This window comes from Phycodurus eques, chromosome 6 (assembly GCF_024500275.1).
Source record: "Phycodurus eques isolate BA_2022a chromosome 6, UOR_Pequ_1.1, whole genome shotgun sequence".
Lineage (NCBI taxonomy): Eukaryota > Metazoa > Chordata > Actinopteri > Syngnathiformes > Syngnathidae > Phycodurus > Phycodurus eques.
The window spans coordinates 5,684,685-5,709,684 of NC_084530.1; the positions used below are offsets into that span (position 1 = coordinate 5,684,685).

Consider the following 25,000-nt stretch of genomic DNA (forward strand, 5'->3'; position numbering starts at 1 on the left):
TTGCATGCCATGTGTATAAAACACTAACATAATTACAATTACTGGCCCACTTATTTTTTTCGTTCACCACTGTTCTTCTGTTTTGTATTGGATTGAACAGTTATTTTTATTTTACTACTACAGTGATCTTAGTGCATGCGAATAATTTGCCACTTGCCACAATAACAGACATGATGATTAATTGAATTGAAAGCAACTTACTTTATCAGTTAATAACTACTGAACTACTGTAGTCGTGAGACAATTGCTGCGGTGGTTATTGAGTGAAAGCTTTATCTCCTTCGTAAAAATAAAAATTTTAGTTAACCCTCTTGATGTAGACAGATCCCAGGAAAACGTTTTTTCGCATACATGCAAATAAGTCACCTTTCGGTGAAATTTGCCGTTTTGAACTCAAAATAAGTCACTCGCGTGACTCATGTGGATCCACTGAGTTTTTCTTGGGGTTGGGCTGGGGGTTGCTGTCGTCATAGGCTGTTTCATACTCCTTGAACGCTGGCACCAAGGTCCATTCCACCATCCATACACAGATGTAATTATGAATATTACTCCGCAGCGGACGAATATGCGAGTGCATTGGCCTGAGGTTCGCCTGTGTGCTCGGGACCTGCTTTGGATAAGTCACAGGAGTTGACAAGTCCATAAAAAACACTTCCGCCGCTTCTGCTTTTTGGAAGTAATGGTACCTTTACTCCGTTACAATGATATGAAGGTCGCTCGCTACTTTTATTTATCAATTATTGCTTATCAACTATTTCGTGTGCGAGACTACGACTTCGGCATTGGGCACTATTTGCACCAATCCAATTTAAGCGCTAGTGACGTTTATCTAGTTCACCAATCAAACGACACAAGAAAGTCACATGACCTCACACAACGTCTTCTATTGGGCTTCCCGGGCATAGGTATTAAAACTAGATAAGCCAGCCCGGCTGATTGTCGTGCCTACCTGGCGGCCATGTTGGGAAGGTTACCATGAAGGCAACGGTGCGCTACTCATGTTTCCATTTAGACAAACAAAAACAAAAGCTTTCATGTATTGGCGTATATGTCTGATACTGTCTGCCCAAACATGGACATTTCAGCCCACTTATAACTTGAGAAAAAATTGCAGATATTTTGTTGTAGTTTTGGCTGTGCATACACACACACACACACACACACACAGCAACATAAGATCAATAATAACATTATTTTGTAATCCTTTTTTTGATCATGCTGTAGTTAAAAAAAAAATTGAAATTACTCACTGCTTACTCAGTACTTGAGTAATTATTTCACTGTGTACTTTTTTGCTCTTACTCAAGTAATCTTTTAGACGACTACTTTTTACTTGAATCACATTATTGTCAAGTAACTACTCTTACTTGAGTACAATATTTGTCTACTCTACCCTCCTCTGGAGCGGACGTCCTCTATTTGTACTCTTACGTGTAAGCAACATTTTTGCTCATCAGATCAGGCCGTGTCGTATTTGTTACACTGGTCTTTTGTATCTTCGCATTGAGGTGCTGCGGGCCATGGCCCTGGTTGTGGTCCCGGCGGAACCGCGAAGCACACATCGGTGACAAGAGTTGATCCGCTAGTACATCTTGTATTAATTAGGAAACGCGCCTACAATTATCTAATTAGTTTACGGATGTAAAAGTTAAATCTATTAAGCGATGTTAGGGGTTATGTCACAAAACAGAATGAACTAACTTCAAATTCAGAAATGGCCAATAAAAACAGAAAAATATTGCACTTAATTTTTCCTGGCGGATGCATTTGGGATTAGCCTTTGCGGTTGGTAATAGTGTAAAATTAAGTGAAACAGATAATCATTTTATTCAATTATTTTCCAGAATGAGAGTGCTTAAAGATGAGGATGCTATTCATGTGGCACAGCTTAGCATCAGGTGCAGGTGGAAATGGGCCTGGCTCAAATTGGAGGCCAAAACAAAAAAGCAAAGAAATGAGGCAAATTTAATTTGAATCTTAAATTTGTACATCAACATGTACTTGAGCGGTGAAAATAACTAAAATAATTAGTTTATTTTGCCTTATTGTACTCTTCAGAGTCTTCCAAATTGCTTAATTTACATTATAAATCAAAAGAATTCTCTGCAGGAGCTCGGGGGATCCACCTACAATGTTAAAAAAAAAATTTTGCCACCTTTTTAATGCCTTTGGTGTTTGCATGTCTGGTTTTGTAATTATCATCTCATCTCGCTAATGTGTGTGATCGCCACCTTATCTATTTACCAGGAAACAACTGAAAGGCTTCTGTGAATTGTGGTTTATTTGTTACAGGGTGTGACCCTAACAGACCTAAAGGAAGCTGAGAAGACTGTCTCTAAAGCTGCTGATCCCCTGCCTCGTAACATTCAGCCTGTCAGCCCCATCATCTCTTTCACGCCTGCTGAGAGGGGTGAGTTTGTTTCTGTAGACATACCAGACCTACTCAATGTTCTCTGTTCAGCTTAACATTTATCCCATTGTACTGTGTACATTGGTATGAATGAAATTTTCTTTTTTTTTCTGAGGATATGTGCCACCCATCAATATTGTTTTTTATCATGATGTTTCTAACGTTCAGTCATTTAGATATAAACAGGATAAGCTTTCTCATCAGAGTAGGGCTGGGCAATTAAATGATCAAGATCAATGGCCATGGAAAAGTTCCCTTCGATCTCTGTTATCAGCTGTGAGCGTATTTCCTTGATCTAACACCGCGGGAATATGCGTGACAACAGCCAATCAGAGTAGTCATTTTCCTGCTTCGCTTCCGGTTGCCAGTTTTTGGAGTAAACCGAAACCGCGCCTCCTTGGCTGGCCCGACCCCGGCTCAAAACTCTCGTTTCAACTTGAGGCCTCTTTATTCTCCCGCGCTCGCAAAAATTGTCGCCGTGCACAGGATACCGCGGAAATAATCTCTCGTGATTGGTCCGTTTTAGTCACAGCCTGTGATGATGTATTCAGTTTTCCCCTTGGTTCCACATATGCTATTGATTTTGCAATATAATTAAACACATCTGGTCATTTAGGTCCATTTGTTGTAGCAGGCACTGATTCACAGTCTGCATTGTTGTTGCTTTGTTCCTTGAAAGTAAAAACGGCTACCGGAATTGGCCATAAAATGCAGAGGAAACTCCGCTCTGGCCAATACCAGCTGACACCCCCGACTTGGTGGAGAACTGCAGCACATTTTCAAAACAGCGCGCGTCGGTTGCGCTCAAGTATAAAGATAAACTGCACGCGGGATAGCCGCAGCGACGTCAGTGCCCGCGCGAGTACAAAGAATCCTTAAGCCGTCGTCACACGGAGCACGCCGTGTCGTCTGTGGCCATTCTTCACCAGTGCTGCTGACCGGCAATGGAAGCGGCTGACCGCTCCGTGAGTTGCCATTGCAAGTTGTGTGGCGGTGTCACCAAAGCGGCATGGATCAATGCTATTAACTAGCCGATGTGCAAGGTATGTTGGCGCCCTAAAAACGAGCAACACTTGTCTTTTATTGATTTGAAGAAGTACCACCCCAGTGATTATGATTGCGCTCGCATAAAAATGCGAGCGCAATCAGTACAGCCTGTCACTCACTGCGTAGCACACGTAGCATTTGCTGTTAACCACTGGAACAAAAGCAACAATCAATTGTGTCATCATTATTCAGGTGGGGTAAAATGGCAAAACTAGTTAAAATGTAATATTATTACAGATGATGTACATTTGAAATGAGCAATAACAGAATAACATTAACAATAGCATCATAACTACAGAATAATGTTTACAATCCAAGGTGTCTTCATTATCCCAGAGGGGGCAGTTTTGTTTATTTTTTATTTTGTATCTTCAGAAATACTCAGGATTCCAAATTAGAGCACTGTTGTTATATTTTCCTACATTCGTTGCACTGTTGTGTGAAAATTGTTCTTATATTTTTCTATATTTTATTTGCTTTGTATGCCAATATCATGTTGGAGTTACTGTTTTAAATACTGACTATTAGGAGTGTTGTGAAAAGATGTTTATAAAATGTCAAACTACTGTCTAGCTTTTTTAGTTTTCAGTACAGATGCTTTAAAAACATTAATTCATTCATCTTCCGTTCCGCTTATCCTCACTAGGGTCGTGGGCATGCTGGAGCCTATCCCAGATATCTTCGGGCGAGAGGCGGGTACACCCTGAACTGGTCGCCAGCCAATCGCAGGGCACATATAAACAAACAACCAGTCGCACTCACATTCACACCTACGGGCAATTTAGAAACTTCAATCAACCCACCATGCATGTTTTTGAGACGTGGGAGGAAACCCCGGTCCTCAGAACTGTCAGGCGGATGTGCTAACCAGTCGCCCACCATGACGCCGCTTTAAAAACAGCTATTTAAAAACGTTTTTAAAATGAAAAAAAAATTGTGATGATAATAATAATAGAGATCGGACAATCTGAAAAAAATAATCGTGATCTTTTTATCAATTCATTCTGAATTCAAATGTACTGCCTGCTGCGAGAAAAGTAGGTCTCAGCCACATGTCATGGCCCAAAAACATACAGCGAAAGGCAACAAGAATGGCTAACAACAAAACATTGGACTACTCTGAATATTCACTGAACACAGCTGCTTTGTTATGGATAAGATGGCTTAAGCCCTTTTCAGACCGCACTTGGTTTTTGTTATGTTCACTGCAGGGTCGGGCACAAGAATGCTCCTTTACCACGTCACAGTGCTTCATTTGTCTCGTGTCCCACAGCTCGTGCACTGGGACACCGCAATTATTATTTCCTCCATTTTCTCCGTGTCGGTTAATGTACACCTCAGCCAAACTCTCTTGCTGTTGTCTACTACCACGTGGGCCGTCTGCCCTCACAGCGTGTTGCCATCCGATTTTTTTCAGTTTGGGCGTGTTTTCCGTCACGCCGACACCCACCTTGTGTGGCCATACGACAAGGCACAGCGATTCGTCGTCGGACTGCGGCAGCACATACACAATGATTGGTTAGGAAAATACTCATATTACCCTTGTATTGTTTTTGAGTGCCAACACTACTATATAAATATGCAATGAGACACATCAGGCCCAGCATTTAGTGTTTTTGGCCTTCTGCCATATTCCGCAAAGGACAAGGTGTCGGTGATTGTGGTTTCCAGCCTCATTTTCTGATGAGATCTTTAGCAGAAAACGGCTGATTCACCCGCTAAATAATGGCCAGAGATGATCATGGCTACCATGCAGTTTTTTATGCCATGTATTGTAACTACTAAGACCTTTTAAATCTTGCTTTTTAGTTATCATCCATCCATCCATTTTCCTTACTGCTCATCCTCACTTGGGTCACAGGCTGCTGGAGCCTATCCCAACCATCTTCAGGCGAGAGGCGGGGTACACCCTGAACTGGTCGCCACCCAATACAGGGCACATATAAACAAACAACCATTCACACTCACATTCACACCTACGGGCAATTTAGAGTCTTCAATCAACCCACCACACGTTTGTGGGAGGAAACTGGTGTGCCCAGAGAAAACCCACACAGGCACGGGGAGAACATGCAAACTCCAAACAGGCGGGGCCGGGATTTGAACCCCGTTCCTCAGAACTGTGAGGCAGTTGTCCACCGTGCCATGCTTTTTAGTTATTCTTCCTATAGTCTTTGTAGGTGTTCCACAGTGGTGTTAGATACTTTGGTGATTCTTCAACAATGTCTTGACACCCATTAGACTACAGTATGGTTAAGTGCCTTTGTAATGTGTTACAGATACAGACCCAGTAAAACAGGAAGAGCCCGACGGAGACAAGCGTCTGGGAGTGAAGGACAGGAGGCGAGCGAGGAAAGAGAGGCGCTCCACCGGCATCATTCAGCCGGGCGGCGAGGTGAGAAAGACGCTCACGCAGTCACTAAAAGCTGAGAGCTTCCAGCCAATCAACAATGGATTTGTTTCAAGTGCAATTCTGCCACCTTGGGAGTATGATGTACAGTTACTAATTTATTCTTCATAAATGCTTTCTTTTTTGTGTGTGCGCGTGTGTTTGTCGGACCCCATTAAGGCTACAATCAGTGTGCTCTTCTGTTGTACAGTTATAATTGAAAAACAATTTTAAATTGGGGTTTATAATCTGTTGTTCCACTCCAATACTATAGGCAGTGGTAATCTACAAAAAAAAAATATTTTCAACTCCCAATCAATCAAGGATAAGCTCGGTCCACTATCGTCTGTATATCAGAGTTTTCACAGTGATCAATACAAACTTTCTTGGATCTATTACATGGTCCCATACTATAAGAATGCATAAAGAAATGTTTGGCAAATATCCATGCATAAGGGTAAGTGGTAGAAAAGTGGGAATCACAGGGAACATTTACACCTATGCGCAATTCAGACTAGTCTTCAGTTCAATTTATGAAGCATATTTTTGGATGGTGGGAAGAAGCTGGAGTGACTGGGGAAAACCCACGCAAGCGCAGGCAGAACATGCAAACTCCACACGGAAAGGTCTGATTGGCTCAGACCCAGAACCTTTCACTATGAGGCTGAATGCTGACAAAATGCTCCACCACGCCGCTCCTGGCAAAGCTAATGAATTCATCACTCAAGCTGTAATCACCACACAGTAAACTAACATTACATCCTTCAACTGGATTGAAATACTTGGATAACTGTGTAGGTGAGAGCAGGTTAAGAATAAATGTGGCCTGTTTTTTTTTTTTTTTTTTTTTTTATCGGGAAATGTCAGTAACGAGTATTAGTAAAGTTGTCCTAGGTTTTTCGCTGACAACCTGTTTGTGTTTCAGAATGACGACGAGGATTTGGATGATCCAATAAATAGCAACGCCTCCACGTGAGTTTTTTTAATTTATTTTTTTATTTAAAAAATAAATAATTTATTCTAAAAATTCTGATTCATATTATGTTATGTATTGTCTTATTGTATAATATTAGCATAATCTGCTGTGATATAAAATATATTGTTCGTGTGTTTGAAAAATGTGTTTTATTTTTAGATGCCAGTACTTGCAGATATGTGGCTTTTGATTTGTGTTTTCACGATAACATCATATGGAGTACAGCATTGCATGAGTGATGTGAGCTTCTTGCATGTCTAAATACTGGTCAGGAATAGTGCATTAAGTCAGTACTCTATATCAAGTTGTACTAATTCTTCTTTAAAAAGATTTGGAAGCATGACATGTCCCAAGTATCTCTCAACATTTTGTGTGAATACTTTCATTTGTGCCTTGCTTCCCTATTATGAGAGGTTTTTTTTTTTTTTTTTTTTTTAATAAATTTAATTTATTAATTCCAAAGACAAGCAAGCCAGTTGTAATCTGTGTTGTGATTTTTGTTCTGTGTTTCTGTGCAGTGCGATCGGGTTGGGGAACGCTGACTATAGGATGGTACGTGTCTGAGCTCCTCCCCCTCGCAGAATCTTGGGACATTCCGAAAAAAGAAACGCTGGAGTGTTATTAAAGGGATTTTAACTAGAAGTGAACAGATTTGCTAGTTACTTCCACCTACTATAGATGCATGGACCTTCTTACATCATCAGGACCTACTTATTCTGAGCCTGGACTGTTGTATATTTGTACATTTCCCCTCCAGCTCTACTTCCAGGTACTGCAGCAGAACCTGGCACTGAAGGACAAACTGCAGGAGATGGAACTGCTGCTGAGCCAAAATAAAGTGGACTTGGAGAGACTCAGACAGGTCAGGCCGGTTTGATGTTTCATTTGGAAAGAGAAGTTTAGCTAACTAGACTGTTTGAACCTGGATAGCAGCAGTAGGCTTACAAATGGCTGGAAATTTCTGGAAAGGTTCTGTTACATTTCCATGGATTGTTGAAATGGCAAAATTTGGAAGTATTCCAAGTTGGAAACTTGCCATTAGAATTTCTGGGAATTAACTGGGAATACTGGGTCATTTAATGGAAAGGTCACATTCAAGCATAAATTGAAACATTTTGCTTCATCATAAGCAGACATCCATTGCAAAATAGCTCACAACACAAAGCAGGAAAAAAAAACACACCAAGCGACAGCTCTTGAAAAACTAAAAAAAAGTTGGGTTACACTGAAGTCAGGGTAATAATGCTAATAATAATAATACTAAAAATGCTATTTGTAACATGCTTATCACTCTTCTTGCATGAAATCTGGTTGTTTTAGCCAGGATTTTGCTAAAATGTATTTGCCCCAACTTTATTTCGGTTCCCTTTTGGAGCCAACTTTCACTTTGAGAATTCTTGCATTATTCCAATAAATTCAAAATTCCTGGGGTTTTCCAACCCTAAACTTGGTGGGGGGGGGGGAGGGGCGAGTTTGACTTGTGGTGATTCTTTTACACGACTTGTAACAATCTCTGTGACAGAATCAAGATGGCAGCACAGAGAGACCTGCCCTGTTGGAGCTGGAGAGATTTGTAAGTCTGCTCTACTGCAACGAGATCTTGGTGCAGCACTAGCATATGTTTGCGGTGCTGTTAATTTGATGGAAGGAAAAACGTTAGTGTCAGATACTGATTGTCTGTCTTGTGACTCAGTAGTCCCTTTTTGTTTTTGTTGTTTTAGGAGAAGTTGGCCCTCCAGAGGAGAGCAGTGGAACTGGAAGAAGACTTGAAGGTTCTGACTGACTTCACAATGACAACCACTCTACAGTCATATGTACAATTCAAATGAATGAGCACAGCTGGGGAAAAAACAAGCCACTTTTCCATCAAGTAGTACAGTTTGTCATTTCTCCGGGTTCTCCGGTTTCCTCCCACATTCCAAAAACACACTTTGCTAGGTTAATTGAGAACTGTAAATTGTCCGTAGGTGTCAATGTGAGTGCAAATGGTTTATCTATAGGTACCCTGTGATTGGCTGGGGACCAGTTCAGGATGTACCCCGCCTCTTGCCCAGAGTTAGCTGGGATAGGGTTCAGCACGCCCGGGACCCTAGTGAGGCTAAAGCGGTACGGAAAATGAAGGGTTTTTAAAAGGGTTTTTACTGTAATGCCCTCACATGTGGGGAAAGGACAGCCACAGTCACGTTGCACTTTTTAGCTGTTTACTGGCCACCGGGAGAACAGTAAAACACAGCTCACTCACGCAGGCGCTGCTGTCGGTCACAGCTCTCACCTAGACACTCACACGCCACTATAAAAGGCCCCGCCTCTTAAAGGTACAAATATGTTCGCAGACACGATCATAAATCTAGGATGAATTAGATTGGAAGGCGTGAAACTATATTTAAAAAAAGAAAAACAAAAAAAAAGATTTTTATGGTATTAAATTTTTTAAATTTTTTATTTTTATTTTTTTTAATTTTTAACATTTTTTTACTTGCTTGTGTCTGGAACGTATCCCCCGCGTAAAACGGGAGGTAACTGTATCCAGCAATTTAGAGTTGTCAGTTAACCTACCACGCATGTTTTTTGGGATGTGGGAGGAAACCGGAGTGCCCGGAGAAAACCCACGCAGGCACGGGGAGAACATGCAAACTCCACACAGGCGGGGCCGGGGATTGAGCCCCAGACCTCAGAACTGTGAGGCAGGCTCTCTGACCAGTTGTTCACCGTGCTGCCGATGTGTTATTCAAAGACTCAAAATCCGCCAGTTCAATTCACCGCAGGTTTGTGTGCTAAATTAATCAATTTGCTTATACAGCCCCCTTCAAAAGTATTGGAACGGCAATCCTTTGTTTTTGTTGTATACGGAAGCCATTTGGGTTTCAGATCAAAAGTTCAAAAGTTGAATATGGGACAAAAGTTCAGAATTCCAGCTTTTATTTAATGGTATTTACATCTAGATGTGTTAAAACAACTCAGGACAGAGCACCTTTTATTTGAAGCCACCCACTTTTCAAGTGAGGAAAAGTATTGGAACAGACATTATTAAATTAACTTAAAAGTGAATAACTTTGGGTCATTGTCCTGTTGCATGATTAAGTTTCTCCCGATTAGTTTGGATGCATTTTTCTGTAAATGGCCAGACAAAACGATTTTGTAGACTTCAGAATTCATTCTGCTGCAACCATCATGAGTTACATCATCAATAAAGACTAGTGAGCCCGTTCCAGAAGCAGCCATGCAAGCCCAAGCCATGACATTACTTTCACCATGCTTCACAGATGAGCTTGTGTGTTTTGGATCATAAGCAGGTCCATTCTTTGGCCTTTCCACTTTGGTAGAAGTTAATCTTGGGTAGAAATCAAGGTTGCGCCCATTTTTTGCATGTGCAATCCTTTAGTAAATCGACGACGACAAATGGTACGTTTGGGGGATTTCAATTCAGAGGTTCCACCGTACAAAAGGCACTCTATATATGACTACTTTCCCTTTAACATTAACCAAATTTCATAGATCTCGAAACGCAAAATCTATAAGCTACGCTGTCGTAAAGTAGAAATTTCAATTAATTATATATTTAAAAAAAAAAAAAAAAAAAAGTCCTAGTACTGCGGTAACTGATTGTGCCCTGTGCCGCATGATGACATAGTAATCTTAGGCTGCTGCGCCAACTAGTCCGTTACAAGCCGTTTGTAAACTCGAAATGTAAGTCAGGACCTGTGGAAATTGAGGAACCCCTGTAGTCCTTCTGACCACATCTTAACTTGCAGTAAACCATTGAATGTGACTGTGATTTGAATTATAAATACTGGATCTAAAAGTACTTTGTTTACAATTTGGAGTGCATTTAAAGAAGAGCAGTTAAACACAGCTGATTGCTAAAATAGATATCGATCAAAGCATTGTTGGGGAACATAGTACTGAGTGATGCGTGCCTCTGCTCTCCTGTCAGATATCGTTCAAAATGATTGTTCTAGCAATGGTTTGACACCAGCTTCTTTTTTGTTTTCTGAAGGTTCTGGGAGACCTGAAAGCAGACAACCAGCGGCTGAAGGATGAGAATGCTGCCCTCATCCGAGTCATCAGCAAACTCTCCAGATGAATCCTAAAAAAACCCTAATCCTAAAAAAAAAACCTTAATGTATTACAGGGGAGTTGACTCACATCTATGTCAAACACATCCAAGGGTAACTGAACAGAATTTCAGGGCTATTGCAGAATCACTGTATGACAAGCTGAAGTGCACCTTCTGTGGACTGGGGTGTGCTCCTGTTCACATCCTCTTTTCTATTCTGTTTTGTGGTTTTTGTTTTTAACTGGAACATTTGAAATACTTCGGTCCGTTTTTGTATAAACGTGTGTTGAGAGACTAAAAGCCATGCTGAATAATATTTTTGACATTTAGAATGGGTGAAGAGAAGTACTGCTGTCGGTGATTAGGAAAAGAACAAATGGAAATGTGCCAAATCCTGCCCAAATTTGAATGAATGTTGAGTGGACCGTGTTGTTCCTCAGAATGGACCAAATGTGTAAATGTTTAGCTCAGTGTGTGTCTATAAATGGTGTACAGGCAAGAACATTAGCATTTGACATCATTGTCATTTCATATTGAGTTGGAGGCTTCTGAAAACAACTTGGAAGCTAAGGACAACAGTCACCTTGTGATGGATTTCTACTGTTCAGTAGACAAGGCCAGATGCAAGGCCTTCTACTGTTTACTGTACTGTCATTTAAAGAAACATTTCATGTAATACTGTGCCTTTCTGTGTTTTATGGCATAATGTTATGCACAAACAATGATTCTGACTTCTGTTGGTGCAAATAAGTTCATGAAAAACTGCCCCCCCCCCAAAAAAAAACAAGTCTTTCTTGTTTCTTGGGAGTTCTAAAACGTGTGTGTGCAGTTGTTCCAGTCAAACCACGTTAAGAGTCCAAGCTGAGCAAAATCTTTATTGACCAAGAATAATCACAAATGATATCATGTACAACCCCACCAGCATGCCAGTGATTTCATAGAAACTATACAATGTGAAGGAATGTATGGCGCAGGAATACATAGCTTATGTTAAAACAACAAAGAAGCTACATCCAAATGCTCAGTTCATTTAGGGTTTGTGTTACCAGTCATTTCTTCCAAAACAGTCTTCATATGAATTACTGAGTTAAGTGGTATGACCCTTGTCACTGTGTTTAAAAAAAAAAAAAGCTAGCAGCTGATACTACTGCCATCAGCAGCAGACACCGCCAGCTCAGGTGGTGTTGCAGGGAGCACGTGTACATTAAGGCAAATGAGGACCACCACCAAAGCAAACGAGAGAAACATTTGTGAGTTTTCTTTACGTGAGCATTTGCGATAAGGCCACAGGCTTCTTATTTTCTCCAATTCTGAACATTCATGACCCTGCAATTATAAGGGTTGATTTGGGGCGCATTGGCCGGGTGCCCAGCCAACAAGTTACCTGTCAAATCAATCTCTACTTCAACAGGGCTACGGGTGGGTGTTACATTGATAGCGAAGTGAGCCCTTGACTTGTCAGGCTACCTGGCACCAAACTCCACCCGGGGCAGTTTTTGATGACCAATATTCTTGAGCAACACTTCCCATTTTAAGAGGGGGCGTATGACTACATGTAGAGCAGCTCTGAATGAAGGCAGGTATTGGTCATTATATCAAAAGACAGCAAGCACGTGGACAACGGAATGATGGATGTGGTGGGGAGACAGCTGATTATCAGTGATGTCGACACAGTCACAGTCACACAACCAGTGATACAACTAGATAGAAAGGCAAACTAAGCTGATTGTACACTTGCTTTAACCATGTACTTCATTGGGAGGAAGACACCATTCTGAAGAAGCAGATCTTGATTTCGACCCGCAAAATGAACAGAGAGGAGTAAAGCTGGGGGGAAGGTTTGAGGTTCCATCAAACAAAGCTTAATGAGGTGATGTGATTGGATGGTTGCTTGAATGGACGGGGGAAAGTGCTGCTACTGATGCTAAGAATGTGAGGACTGTCAAGAGTGTTAAGCAGATACAGACATAAAGGCATGAAGAAATTAAATGTATGACAGTATTTATAAAAAAAAAAAAAAGGCCCAAATGGCGGAAGGAGACTGCAGTATTGGGTGTCGGTGCAGCGGGCGTCTCGTGACACACAACTGGTAGACATCTTTGACTCGCCACCCACTGAAAGGCCGCTTAGTCTTTCCAGTCTTTCTTGATGTTGAGGTTCCACTCCCAACTCAGGTGGTCGTGCTTGTCGTCATCAGTAAATTTGGATTTGATGACGTAGTTGCCGCGGGCCATTAGGCCTTGAGGAGCCTCCTCCACGGTGGTCAGAAAGTCATATGCAGCAGGGCGGGGCCCATAGCTGCCCACCATGTAGTCAGATTTGTCAACTGCAGACACAGATCAAAGTGGATTACAAGGGAAAGTGACGGGGTGTAATACAGCGGTTGAAATAATAATGATTTTCATGCCCAGTTATACTGTAGTTCATACAGCCGTTAGCACATTCCTAACAGTAAACGTTTTATCTTGGCAATCATTTTAGAAGACAGTGCACTATGTGACGTCGGGCAGCTACGCCTGAGCGATCCTCAAAGATGCCAAGGTGCACACAGCATGAACAGCGCTCACTCTCCGAAACAAGGGGCACACACACCAGAAGCACAGACTGAAATAATAATTGCGCAACAACGAATCAAATGAAATTGGTTGCCGACACTTAATTATCAATTGATACATAATTCGCCGATCCGATCAGTGACGTCATTGATCCAAAAAACGGATACATTAATTACTGTATTTACTTCTTATATATTATATTATATATTATTCATTCGGTTTGTTACAGAACCACAGACACCCAACGAATACAAACACAAAACATTTGATCGAATAAAGAAACTTAAAGATCAATCCACCCTATCGCTTGCATTCTGACCAATGCACACTCCGCGATCGCAACACTCCTGAAGCAGATAGTTGGCGTCAAGTCCCCATAACAATCGCAAAGTGCACAACTGAATTAAACTGATCATTGGCGTGGCCTAACCAGCTGTGTTCAGGAGATTCAACCAATGGAATTTGCTACGCTAATGAGAGCACCGCAGCAACATTTCTGTTCACTCACTTTTCATTCCTTTCCTGTATGTCTGCTGCACATATTTCAGACCTGAAACAATCTCCCTGTTCACCTGAGGAGGCACGAAAAAAAAATTATGGAAGACAAATCAAACATTGGCTTCATGCAAAAAATCTTATTTCAAATATGAATTTAGAATGAAGCTGGAAACACTTAATATCAATGTCTTTCAACATACACAGTGTACTTGTGTTACTACAGGAATCAGCAGTGGTTATCACTTCCGGTACATTTTCTCTACTAAACAGACAAAAGATGGCTATCTTTGATTCCATTTCATTTGTAGTTATTCAACCCTGCGAACATTATATACAGTATGTCAGGGTGGGTGCTGTGCTACAGGGGCGTTTGAAATACTCCCTCTGCTTAGTTTTCAATGTTTTTATGATTCCGATGTTTATTGAAAATGCAGCCGGACAGAAAAGGGCTTTAGGGGACAGACCGAGGGACAGAGTGGACAAGGGGATTAGGGGTGAGAACCACAGCAGAACAATAATGAGACAGTCTAGATATTTGAACACAAGTAACAGTGCCCCCCCCCCCCAGTCCCAAACGGAGGGGCACTACTGTCCCCCACGCTCCTGAATGAGATACACACACTGTACATAGCCGCAAGAAGAATTGCTCTCACCTTAAAGCTGATCTTGATTTTGTATTCAACTCCTTCCTTTAGAACAAAGGCCTCTTTCTTGAAGGATTCCAAGTCTCCTGGTGGAAATGTGGAAAAATTAAACGGGTATCGACATACACTTGATCAGGTATACATATCGTGATTACAGTGACCGACATTATCACAGTCATCCGTACGATTCACAACGTCGCGAAAAGACAAATCTAAGAAGAAAAATCACAGATCAATAACCAAAAGCATTGTTTTAGCAAGATTTTTAATACGAAACATATGAGGTGTGTCAGAAAAGTTCCAGGACTAGCGTTAACTTTTCCCCTTCGACGTAATCCCCCTGCACGCTAATGCACTTTCCCAGCCTTCTCTGCCACGCCTTTACGCACTCCTGGAAGGATTCTTCTTACACAGCCATCGCAAATGAATCGTCAGCTGTGATGAGTCTCCTGAGCAATTCGGGTTCTTTTTCAAGACGCTGGAGGATGTCCTGAGAGAATTGCATACGTTGATCGTTGTGGTCATCATTTCGCAGTTTCGGCCCCATCTTTGCACAGAATTTCCGCATGCCCAAACCTTCAGTGAGAATCTTCCAAACGTTGTCCCGGTGTTCATAGCCAGTTCATTTGCGTTCTTTTTTTTTTTAAATTTTTTTTTCTTCCATTTTTAAAGACAGTAGAATCTCTGAATTTTTTGGACTACTTTTTTCCCCATGCCAATGTGTATTAAGTTGAAAAATGCTAGGCAGATTTGCCATAGTGGAGGTCTGTATAGCGATAGCATCATTTCCTTTAGCTGTACTCATGTTCTTCAGACCACAAACTGGTTGGAGCCAAGTAATACACAATTTTGTCACCCTCTCTCACGAAACTTAAAAGTCAAGTTTCTCTCATATTCTCATATCTTCTCATATCATATATATCTCATATCTCGCAAATGACCTGGCAGGTACTTTCAGTGTTGACCATCAACAAGGGGGTCTGTGGCCTCCGCGCCCTGTGGTTTCCCAAGCTTGTCTTCACTAACTTGTGTGTTCAGCCTGAAGAGTTCTTTTAAATCCTGTTCAGTATACACGCACACCAATAATTGGACCAATTTTGGGCTTTCCGATCCAAGGCAGCAAGGGCCTGATTATTCAGATGTCTCAAAAAGATCCTCCTGAGAAATGATCCCATCTTGTGACGTGTGCTAAGAGCGGCTTTCTTTCCATATCTACTTGTAAAACGGTCAGGGCCGACAATGGCAAATGTTAAACGTTCAATATTTAGAGACTTCCAGTATGGCAGCTCGCTAGACGGACGTGTGGATTTTCTCACCCCTCACACATCCATTTCAATCCTGAAACAGCCTCGATATTCCCGCATGCAAAGTAACTTTTTGCTTGACTGAGAGGATTCTGAAAAGGGCAACTCAAGGCAGAACTCCTTTGGAGAAGATTACATAGTATATTTTGAGAGGTAAACGGGACACCTTTCAAGGAGTTTGGGGACGATTTCTGGACTATGTTTGAACACAAGGACATTTCACACTTATTAGGTGAACCTGGGACAGAATGAGACCCTCTTATGACGACGACATTTTGGACAATATTGCAAATCTTGGATGAATGTGACTGGGTTACCTTTGCATGATGTTGCTTTAAGTTAAGCAGCTTTATTTAATTTTTTTTATGTATATATTTGGTTTTTTTTGCATCCTTTTTTTACCCTTTGGAAATGTAATCTGAATCTTTAATCTGTCAATCAAATATACGCAGGGCTTCCCCACACACGTACGTATATATTTATTTGTGGCGGGCTGGCCGCAACAGATTGTGGCTTCGAAGTGCTCCTTTTGTGTGTCTGCTAATGATCTATACCAACAATTTCCTTTCTGATATGATACTGAAATAGTCCCTCAACTGACTGAATTATCAAAAGTATCAACATTTAATTTTGAGAATCAATCTTCTGGTATCAGCGGCATCGACATTTCAGACAGTATTGATCCTTCCCCACGCCAGCGACACTGCTCCAGTTGACGTAATGGCGTCTTGTCACAGCAAGCTCGGTGCCGTTTTTCCTTTGTATTAGTGTGTGTTTCGACGGAAATGGCCACTGCATCGAATAAGGGCGCTCGGTGTGTATATAGCGCGGGAGGGGACTATACGCCCCAGCCCGCTTTCGTCATGGGGCTGGTTTTTAGACCTGCCAGCTGAGATTGTGAAAAATAGTTTAAAGACGTGACATAAGTAAAGCATGTGTGGCTATGCTATATTTTAAGCTAACATTTGTCTTGTTAAAAATGCTAAAATCACACATGTCTAGCATTTGCAAAATAAACGGTCCAAAGTAGTGGCGATCTTCCTCCATCTGTCTTGTGTCTCGGCGCTCAGGACACCAGATTAATTGTGGATTCCTCCATTTTCTACTTTTACTTTTCTCTGCTTTTCACCGTTTTCACCGTAGAACTCGGCCAGAATCTCTTGCTGTTGGCACTCAACTCGCTCTACCACGACTTGTATCGAATGTGCCGATATCAGTGGGCGCCGCGCCCCAAACTGAACTTTTTCAAGTCAGGTGAGGCTGCTGCAACAGCAGATGCTTTACCTCATGCGCCGCCAGCCTTTCGTGACAAGGTGCTGCGCTGTTGCAGCACATAATGAATGGGTTGGTCAACAGTGGACTATGCTGTACTAATTGCGGTGTGAAAGGCCCTTAACGATACTGTTTGAAAAATTGGATTTAGACAATATGAGCTGATCTTCAACTTTAATAGTCCAAACTAGGCAATACTGTACTACCTATATTATTGGCAAGTAAAAGTTTTGTTCCTCCTCATCTCGTTGGAGGCATACATTTCAGAAAGTAGGCCATTTCTGATGCATAAATCATTCTACTGGGACTCACCTTGCAAATCCAGCACCAAAGGATTTGGGGCTCTTTCACACATTAGAGCCATTTGGGTCACCTGGACATTGGGAACACTGGGATCTGACAAGAGCAGAACAGGCATGAGCTCCTGCAAAGCTGACATTCTACATGAAATGCACACTACAAATGAATTGTGTCAAAAGTGTGTTCAATATCCATAGTTAATGGGATGAAGATGCATGAACATGAAATGGGAGGAGCTGCTACAGATCGCAGCAGAACAGAGGGCAAGTGGCCTCACTATCAGCACTGTTGAACTTCGTCTCAATGCTTTGAAGATAATGAAGGGAAAAGGTAACAATTACATTAGTGCATGCACACAGAGTAATTCTTGAAAAACAAAAACAAATAAAAAACAGATAATGTTTCGAGCATATGGATACCAGCAAATCGACGGTGTGCATAAAACATAGGCAGAAGCATTTTCCAGAATTTTTTAGGTCAACTTTGGGGGTGCGCATTATACTCGAAAGCGTATTATACACAAGAAATTACAGTACATTAAACTTCTTCTGAGACTCAGCAGTCTACTTCTGGCAACTTCAAACTTACATCACTATAGTCACTATCAGCTAGGGCTCTCCTATTACATAAAATCCACTCCACTCCAAAAGTATTGGACCGGCAAGGTCAATTCCTTTGTTTTTGTTGTATACTGAAGACATTAGTGTTTCAGAACAAAAGATGAATATGAGGAAATGTCACATTTCCAGCTTTCATGTCATGGTATTTACACATCTAGATATGTTAAACAACTCGGGACACAGCACCTTTTTTGTTTGAAGCCACCCACTTTTCAAGTGAGCAAAAGCGTTGGAACAGACAATATTAAATTAACTTAAAGTGAATAACATTTACTTGAACTCCTCCCTTGCGGTCTTGTTCACGAGTGAGGGAAGAACGGAACGAGACATCGACAGGCAGATCAGTGCAGCGTCTGCAGTGATGCGGACTTTGAATCAGTCCGTTAGTGGTAAAGAAGGAGCGAAGCTCTCAATTTACCGGTCGATCTACATTCCTACCTGTGGTCACGAGCTGTGGGTCGTGACCGAAAGAGCAAGATCCCGGATACAAGCGGCCGAAATGAGTTTCCCCCGCAGGGTGTCCGTGCTCTCCCTTAGAGATAGGGTGAGAAGCTTGGTACTCCGGTTTCCTCCCACATCCCAAACACATGTATGGTAGGTTTATTGAAGACTGCCCATAGGTATGAATGTGAGTGCAGATGGTTGTTTGTTTATTTGCGCTGCGATTGGCTGGCGACGAGTTCAGGTTGTACCCCGCCTCTCGCTCGGAGATAGCTGGCATAGGCTCCAGCACGCCCGCGACCCTTGTGAGGATAAGCGGAACAGAAGATGAATGACTGAATGAATAACATTTAATATTTGGTGGCATAACTCCTTCCTCGCAAAAACTGTATCAAGCCTGCAACCCATTGAGGTCACCAGACTGTTGCATTCTTCATTTGAAATGCTTTTCCAGGCCTTAACTGCAGCCTCTTTCAGTTCTTGTTTGTTTCTGGGGGTTTCTCCCTTCAGTCTCCTTTTCAGGAGGTAAAATTCATGCTCTATTGGGTTATGGTTGAAGCCTGATTGAGTTGGCCAGTCTAAGACTTTCCACTTTTCTCCCCGAATGAACCCCTTTGTTGTGTTGGCAGTGTGTTTTTGGTCATTGTCTTGTTACATGATAAAGCTTCTCCCAATTAGTTTGGATGCATTTTCTGTAAACTGCCAGAGAAACTAGTTTTGTAGACTTAAGAATTTATTCTGCTGCTACCATCATGAGTTACATCATTCATAAAGACGAGACTTTGGTCTTTCCATCACTTTGGTAGCAGTTAATCTTGGGCTCATCAGTCCATAAATCTTTGTTCCAAAACTTTTGTGGCTCATCGCTGTACGTCTTTGCAAAATCCAATCTGGCATTCCGATTCTTTTTGCTGATGAGTCTTTTGCAGCTTGTGGTATGGCCACTATATTTGTTCTCTTGAAGTCTTCTTCAAACAGTGGATTGTGATACCTTCACCCCCCTGTGGCAAAACATTTTGTCCTGCAATTTAAAGAAAAATGCATCCAAACTAATCGGGAGAAGCTTCATCATGCAACAAGACAATGAACCAAAACATACTGGCAACACAACAAAGGACTTTATCGGGGGAAAGGTGGAAGGTCTTAGACTGGCCGACTCAATCGCCAGACTTTAAACCAATAGAGCATGCATTTTACCTCCTGAAGAGGAGACTGAAGGGAGAAACCCCCAGAAACAAACAAGAAATGAAAGAGGCTGCAGTAAAGGCCTGGAAAAGCATTTCAAATGAAGAATGCAAGTCTGGTCAAGTCAATGGGTCGCAGGCTTGATGCAGTTATTGCAAGTAAGGGTTATGAGACCAAATATTAAATGTTATTCACTTAAAGTTAATTTAATCATGTCTGTTCCAATACTTCTGCTCACTTGAAAAGTTGGGTGGCTTAAAAAAAAAAAAAAAAAAAAAGGTGCTCTGTCCTGAGTTGTTTAACACATCTAGATGTGAATGCCATGAAATAAAGGCTGGAATTCTAAACTTTTGACTCATATTCCTCTTTTGATCTGAAACCCAAATGTCTTCAGTATACAACAACAAAAAAAAAAAAAAAAAAAAAAAAAAAAAAGGAATTGACCTTGCCGTTCCGATACTTTGACGGGACTGTAACTCCCTAATTGCCAAACTTGACACATTGATATAAAGGTTTGTGACATCGAGTGATGGATGGATGGATGGATGGATGGATCGCGCGCGCGCACGCACACACACACACACACACACACACACACACACACACACACACACACACGCACACAAAACAACAGCAGAAAGACAAACTGCATTACCAGCTTCAGCGACTCCAGCGCCGAGGAGGGCTTCCTTATATTTGCGTAAACTTTCATCATTCTTATCCAGCTCATGGATCTCCTGCACAGTCTTTCGGGCAGGTGCCTTGTAGTTCACAAGCTCTGGCTCCTCATTTTCTGCGGCGATGGCTGCTAGCCGCTCTGGAGTCATGTCATCCTCAGCCATGTCTGGTGATAAAAATGTTATATAGTACAGTAGATTGACAAAGAAAAAAGGTTCAAAACCAAAAGACACCAAATATGGACAATCCTCAAAATGGACATTCGCCTACTGGGAAGGAGGTTGCAGCTCCCTGGAGAAACAGATGATCACCACGATAAAGAGGAATGCTGATGGACAGCGTACAACCCACTGACTCTGTAGATGCTCTGAGCACAAAATGTGGCAGCAGCTCCCCTATTTATGATGCTCCTGCTGACCTAACTGTGACTGCTGGTTGACGTCACATCAACTCACTTCTCTGAAATTACATCACCACTTTGTGAGAATCATAAAGAAGGGTTACCAATCAAATGACTGCACACGAATACATTTACCGTAATTTCTCATGTATAATGCGCATTTGTTACCCCCCAAAAATTGTCAAAGGTCAATAGTGTGCATTATACATAGATATAGGAGAAAATGAAAAAGACTTCCACATTTTATCGATATATGTCGCCTTCTAGAGGTTATGAAAAAGCTGTACACTTTCATTCTAGTATGCCACCAAGAGGTTATGAAAAAGGTGTAGACTACACTTTCATTCCAATATGACAGGAGTACATATGACTGCATATATGTACAATTGTCCTCACAAGTTTACATATCCAGGGAGAATTTGTGAAATATTGTTTTTTGTTTTGTTTGTTTTAATACGACTGATTACTGAACAACCATCATTAATTTATTTATGTTTATGTTTTGTTTAATAATAATGCTTTTCTGAAATGGTTGACAGTTTAATTTGAACCCCATTAAAATAAAATTAAATGTGTTTCGCCTGGTCCTTCATGTTTTCTGAAAATAATTGTACACATCTTGCAAATCCTGCCTGGGTAATCAAACATATGAGCACAACTGTGTGTTTTCGCGTTTACGAAATAAAAGTAGTATATATATTGTGTGTTCAAATAAGGTGTTTAACTTCAGAATAATTCTTTGAAAAAACTAACAAAATACATATAATACTGCATGTTTTGATCATACGGGTAGAAGCAAAATCATGCATTGTAAAAACCCCTTATACATAGGTAGAAGGGTTTTCCAGAATTTTGAGGTCAACTTTGGGGGTGCGCATTATACATGAGAAAGTACGGTAGGTAGCGCAACTCCTAAATTAAAAATATAAACTGATAATAAAATAAAGATAAGGGCTACATCTGTTTTCTTTTTGTGTTCCATAAGTGGTATAATAAAAAATAACCAGATTTTGACAAAGATTTGATGTATCAGTTTTTTTGTTTGTTTGTTTTTTTTAAAACTAAATGCCATGTTGAAAAGGGCTTTACAAGGGTGCTTTTGAACAAAGTTTTAATATGTCGTGTAGAACTGTGCAATACAATGATCTATATCACACAAAATAATGAATGGTTATAATCCTCAATCATTGATATTGAAATGGAGAGCTAAGACAAAACAATTTTTGCGTCGTTCACAACAGTCGCTATTTCAGATTACCAGACAATTTGTCATAAAATTGTTCTGTCTCTTGTACCGGGCGAGTGGCCACACTACAAAAATGACACCGACCAGACGGCGCCTGATCATCGCGCGCCGTTACCAAGAGACGATAGCACAGGTCATCGCGGAGGCGGGACAGCAAGAAAGAGGCCAGACAGAAGGGAATCAGTGTGCGCTTATGCAGGACCGCGGGACTCAAGTGTGTTAACCACAGGAACAGCAAGCGCAAGGGGTGCGCTCCCAGCATCCGCGGGATGAAAGAGAAAGAGCACGCTACACTTAGTAGGGCTGGGCGATTAATCGAAATGTAATCATAATTTAGATTCTGTCTTCTCACAATCATAAAAACGTTCTTTAAAAAATTAATTAATTAAAAAAATAAAAGATTAATGTGCCTCGGCACCGGTTGTCTATGTAAGTTCAGGGTTCACGCTGTCCATTCGCCACCTTGCCAATGGCTAATTGAAACAGGGATGTGGCGAAGCGCAGGGTTTCCCACATGTATATTTATTTGTGGCGGGCCGCCACAAGTAAATTTTGACAACCACTAATAGATTTTGTCCACCCATTATTTCTGTGATGTTGTAATGTTGATCTGACCTAAACGTATGTCAGGGACCAATCCTTGAATCCTAGAGGTCATTGATGTTTTCACTTTTGTCTAAAATGCTAGAGAATAATTTTGAGCTGGGATGCGCGACCCTAGTGAGGATAAGCGGTACAGAAAATGTATGGATGGATACAGTACACAAGTATATACAATAAACGAACAAGTCATGCAAATGGGCACATTGCACCATCTTGTGATCTGTTATTGCTTTTTTAAACCTGCTGATCAGTGATTGACCTCAAAAATCCTGATCGTGTAAATGAATTTATTCATTTAATATTTCTATATGAATTGATATTAAGCTGTCTCTCTGTTAGCATAGCTATAAGCTAAACATGTGCATAGACAGTAGTAACTCGCGCTATGTTCGTATTGCATGGACCGCTTCTGCTTGTCAGTTGACACGAATGACGTCTCATTCACACAGATAAATGTTGAAAGTTATTTCAAGCAAATCACTAAAACGTTCTGAGGACAACATGCTGTAGAGTCTGCTAGTTCGAAAGCAACAGGTGAGATTTGGCACTTAACAAGGCTGGTCCTAATTTCTTTTCTTCTTTGTCTTTATGACTACATCAGCGAACACAGAACTACTGCATTTGACCCATAGTGGCTAGAAATGCCTCAGTTTAAGTCATGGCCGTATGTGACACTGCATTACATCTCCAGTTATTAATAAATGTTTTGTTTTGTACATTTTGTAATTTTCTTATTGCTCTACATTTTAGGGATGTTTTGCCAACTGTCCAGAATGCACAAACCTACAGCTTAGAAAGGCCCATGAAGGGGGGCTTTGTCAAGTTTGGCGCAGACATTTACAGAAAAGACTATTTGAAACGGCCGGCATATCACCACAGAGCACCACAAGGACCAAGCATCTCTCACACTCACTTTTCAACAATTAATAGGGCAAGAGCATCATTTGAATGATTTAAACAAACAAACAAACTCGTTATTATTGGTGCAGTTTTAAGAGTTATCTTTTCAATTAATCCGTAGGTGAAAACAGACCTCCGCAATCGCTTACAAGGAGAACACCTGGCTGTGTGCTTCAAAATATCCGTTAATGTACCGTATTTTCACGTCCATAGGGCGCATCTTACTAAAAGGCGCGGTCTCAGTTACGGGGTCTATTTCTGTATTTAACACATACATAACGCGCACCGTATTATTGGGCGCATGCATGTTGTAAAACATACGCTAGCTTAAAACATACGGTAGCATGTATGCACGCAAAAACAATGTTTTTAAAAAGATATGTTCTCAGTAAGTGTACACCTATAGTGTGTGAAATGTGAGCGTGTTAACTTTAATGCATTATAAAATGGGATTTAGTTTCATTTTAAAAGAAAACCTCAGTTTGTTGATTCAATAAACCTCTTAGGCAGGGTCATTGCATGGTGCTTGTTGGGGAAATACATAATTTCACTCACAAGGAACAAGAAAATAACCCCAAGCTTTATTTAAGGAAAAAGACGACATTCCCATGAGTGCAATCTCACCGGTCACAGTGCACAGAACTCAAATTCCCTAATTTATTCACTGTAGCTGTTGTCTACCTTTCACTTGAACCTCATTTAGGGTAATTATTTTCCAGTTATACTCAGCAGCAACAAAGAGTCATTCTAGTTGCAATACAAATTTGCAGTGAGTGAAATAGTACTTAAAGGAGGCAAGGAACTATTTTAGTACAGAAGAACCTATAAATTCAAATGATACTAAAGTCAGAATTTCAGATAGTTCAAAATTTTTAAAAAATACGCATCCAGAATTGGTAAAAAACAAATTACACATGAAAAGCTGCTGTGCAGAAAACATCCCAGGAGACATCCTGCAGCTCAGTGAACATATGAACCCTTTAACTCAAGTTACCTTTATTCAAGCTTATAACGACTTTTTTTGTCAAGTCACGTGAGACCCATGTCAGGAAATGGATTGTGGTCTAAGAGGTTCTGTAACTTGAAATGGACTAGAAGCCTGCGATTCATCCCAGCCCGTCAGAGGAAATTTAACGATAACAATATCTGGTATATGATTACGACCATTATAATAGTAATCTAAGTATAGTGGGGCATGCTAATAAAGTTTGGGGGTAAAAATTCCGATTGTTTAAAGCTAGAGTATCTAACAGTTAAAAAAAAAAATAATAATAATTATATATATATATATATATATATATATATATATATATATATATATATATATATATCTCACATACAAGGGGCCGCCCATGTCATATCAAAGTGACGGTTCTGTTGTAATTCTGAATTCCACTGTATGGTGTGACAGAAGTTTCGTATTATAGGTTTAAATAACTGGCCATACATAATTTTACAAGCAACGACTGGAAAAG

At 40.9% G+C, this 25,000-nt stretch overlaps 2 protein-coding genes across 2 annotated transcripts in view; one reads left to right on the forward strand and one right to left on the reverse strand.

Annotated features, from left to right (window-relative positions):
• ppp1r12c (protein phosphatase 1, regulatory subunit 12C) overlaps nucleotides 1–13,405 on the forward strand; it is a 31,647-nt gene extending 18,242 nt beyond the window's left edge. The window contains exons 13-20 of the mRNA XM_061678642.1: nucleotides 2,293–2,410; nucleotides 5,737–5,852; nucleotides 6,772–6,818; nucleotides 7,341–7,374; nucleotides 7,580–7,684; nucleotides 8,345–8,395; nucleotides 8,544–8,594; nucleotides 10,820–13,405. Of these exons, the coding sequence (XP_061534626.1) occupies nucleotides 2,293–2,410; nucleotides 5,737–5,852; nucleotides 6,772–6,818; nucleotides 7,341–7,374; nucleotides 7,580–7,684; nucleotides 8,345–8,395; nucleotides 8,544–8,594; nucleotides 10,820–10,906 (609 nt within the window). The 3' untranslated portion in view covers nucleotides 10,907–13,405. The remainder of the gene's footprint in view (nucleotides 1–2,292; nucleotides 2,411–5,736; nucleotides 5,853–6,771; nucleotides 6,819–7,340; nucleotides 7,375–7,579; nucleotides 7,685–8,344; nucleotides 8,396–8,543; nucleotides 8,595–10,819) is intronic.
• The window catches only part of LOC133403622 (rho GDP-dissociation inhibitor 1-like), a 19,475-nt gene continuing 6,209 nt past the window's right edge, over nucleotides 11,735–25,000 (reverse strand). Inside the window, exons 2-6 of the mRNA XM_061678643.1 lie at nucleotides 20,354–20,542; nucleotides 17,465–17,548; nucleotides 14,586–14,662; nucleotides 13,943–14,006; nucleotides 11,735–13,205 (exon numbers count right to left, since the gene is read on the reverse strand). Of these exons, the coding sequence (XP_061534627.1) occupies nucleotides 13,006–13,205; nucleotides 13,943–14,006; nucleotides 14,586–14,662; nucleotides 17,465–17,548; nucleotides 20,354–20,540 (612 nt within the window). The 5' untranslated portion in view covers nucleotides 20,541–20,542 and the 3' untranslated portion in view covers nucleotides 11,735–13,005. The remainder of the gene's footprint in view (nucleotides 13,206–13,942; nucleotides 14,007–14,585; nucleotides 14,663–17,464; nucleotides 17,549–20,353; nucleotides 20,543–25,000) is intronic.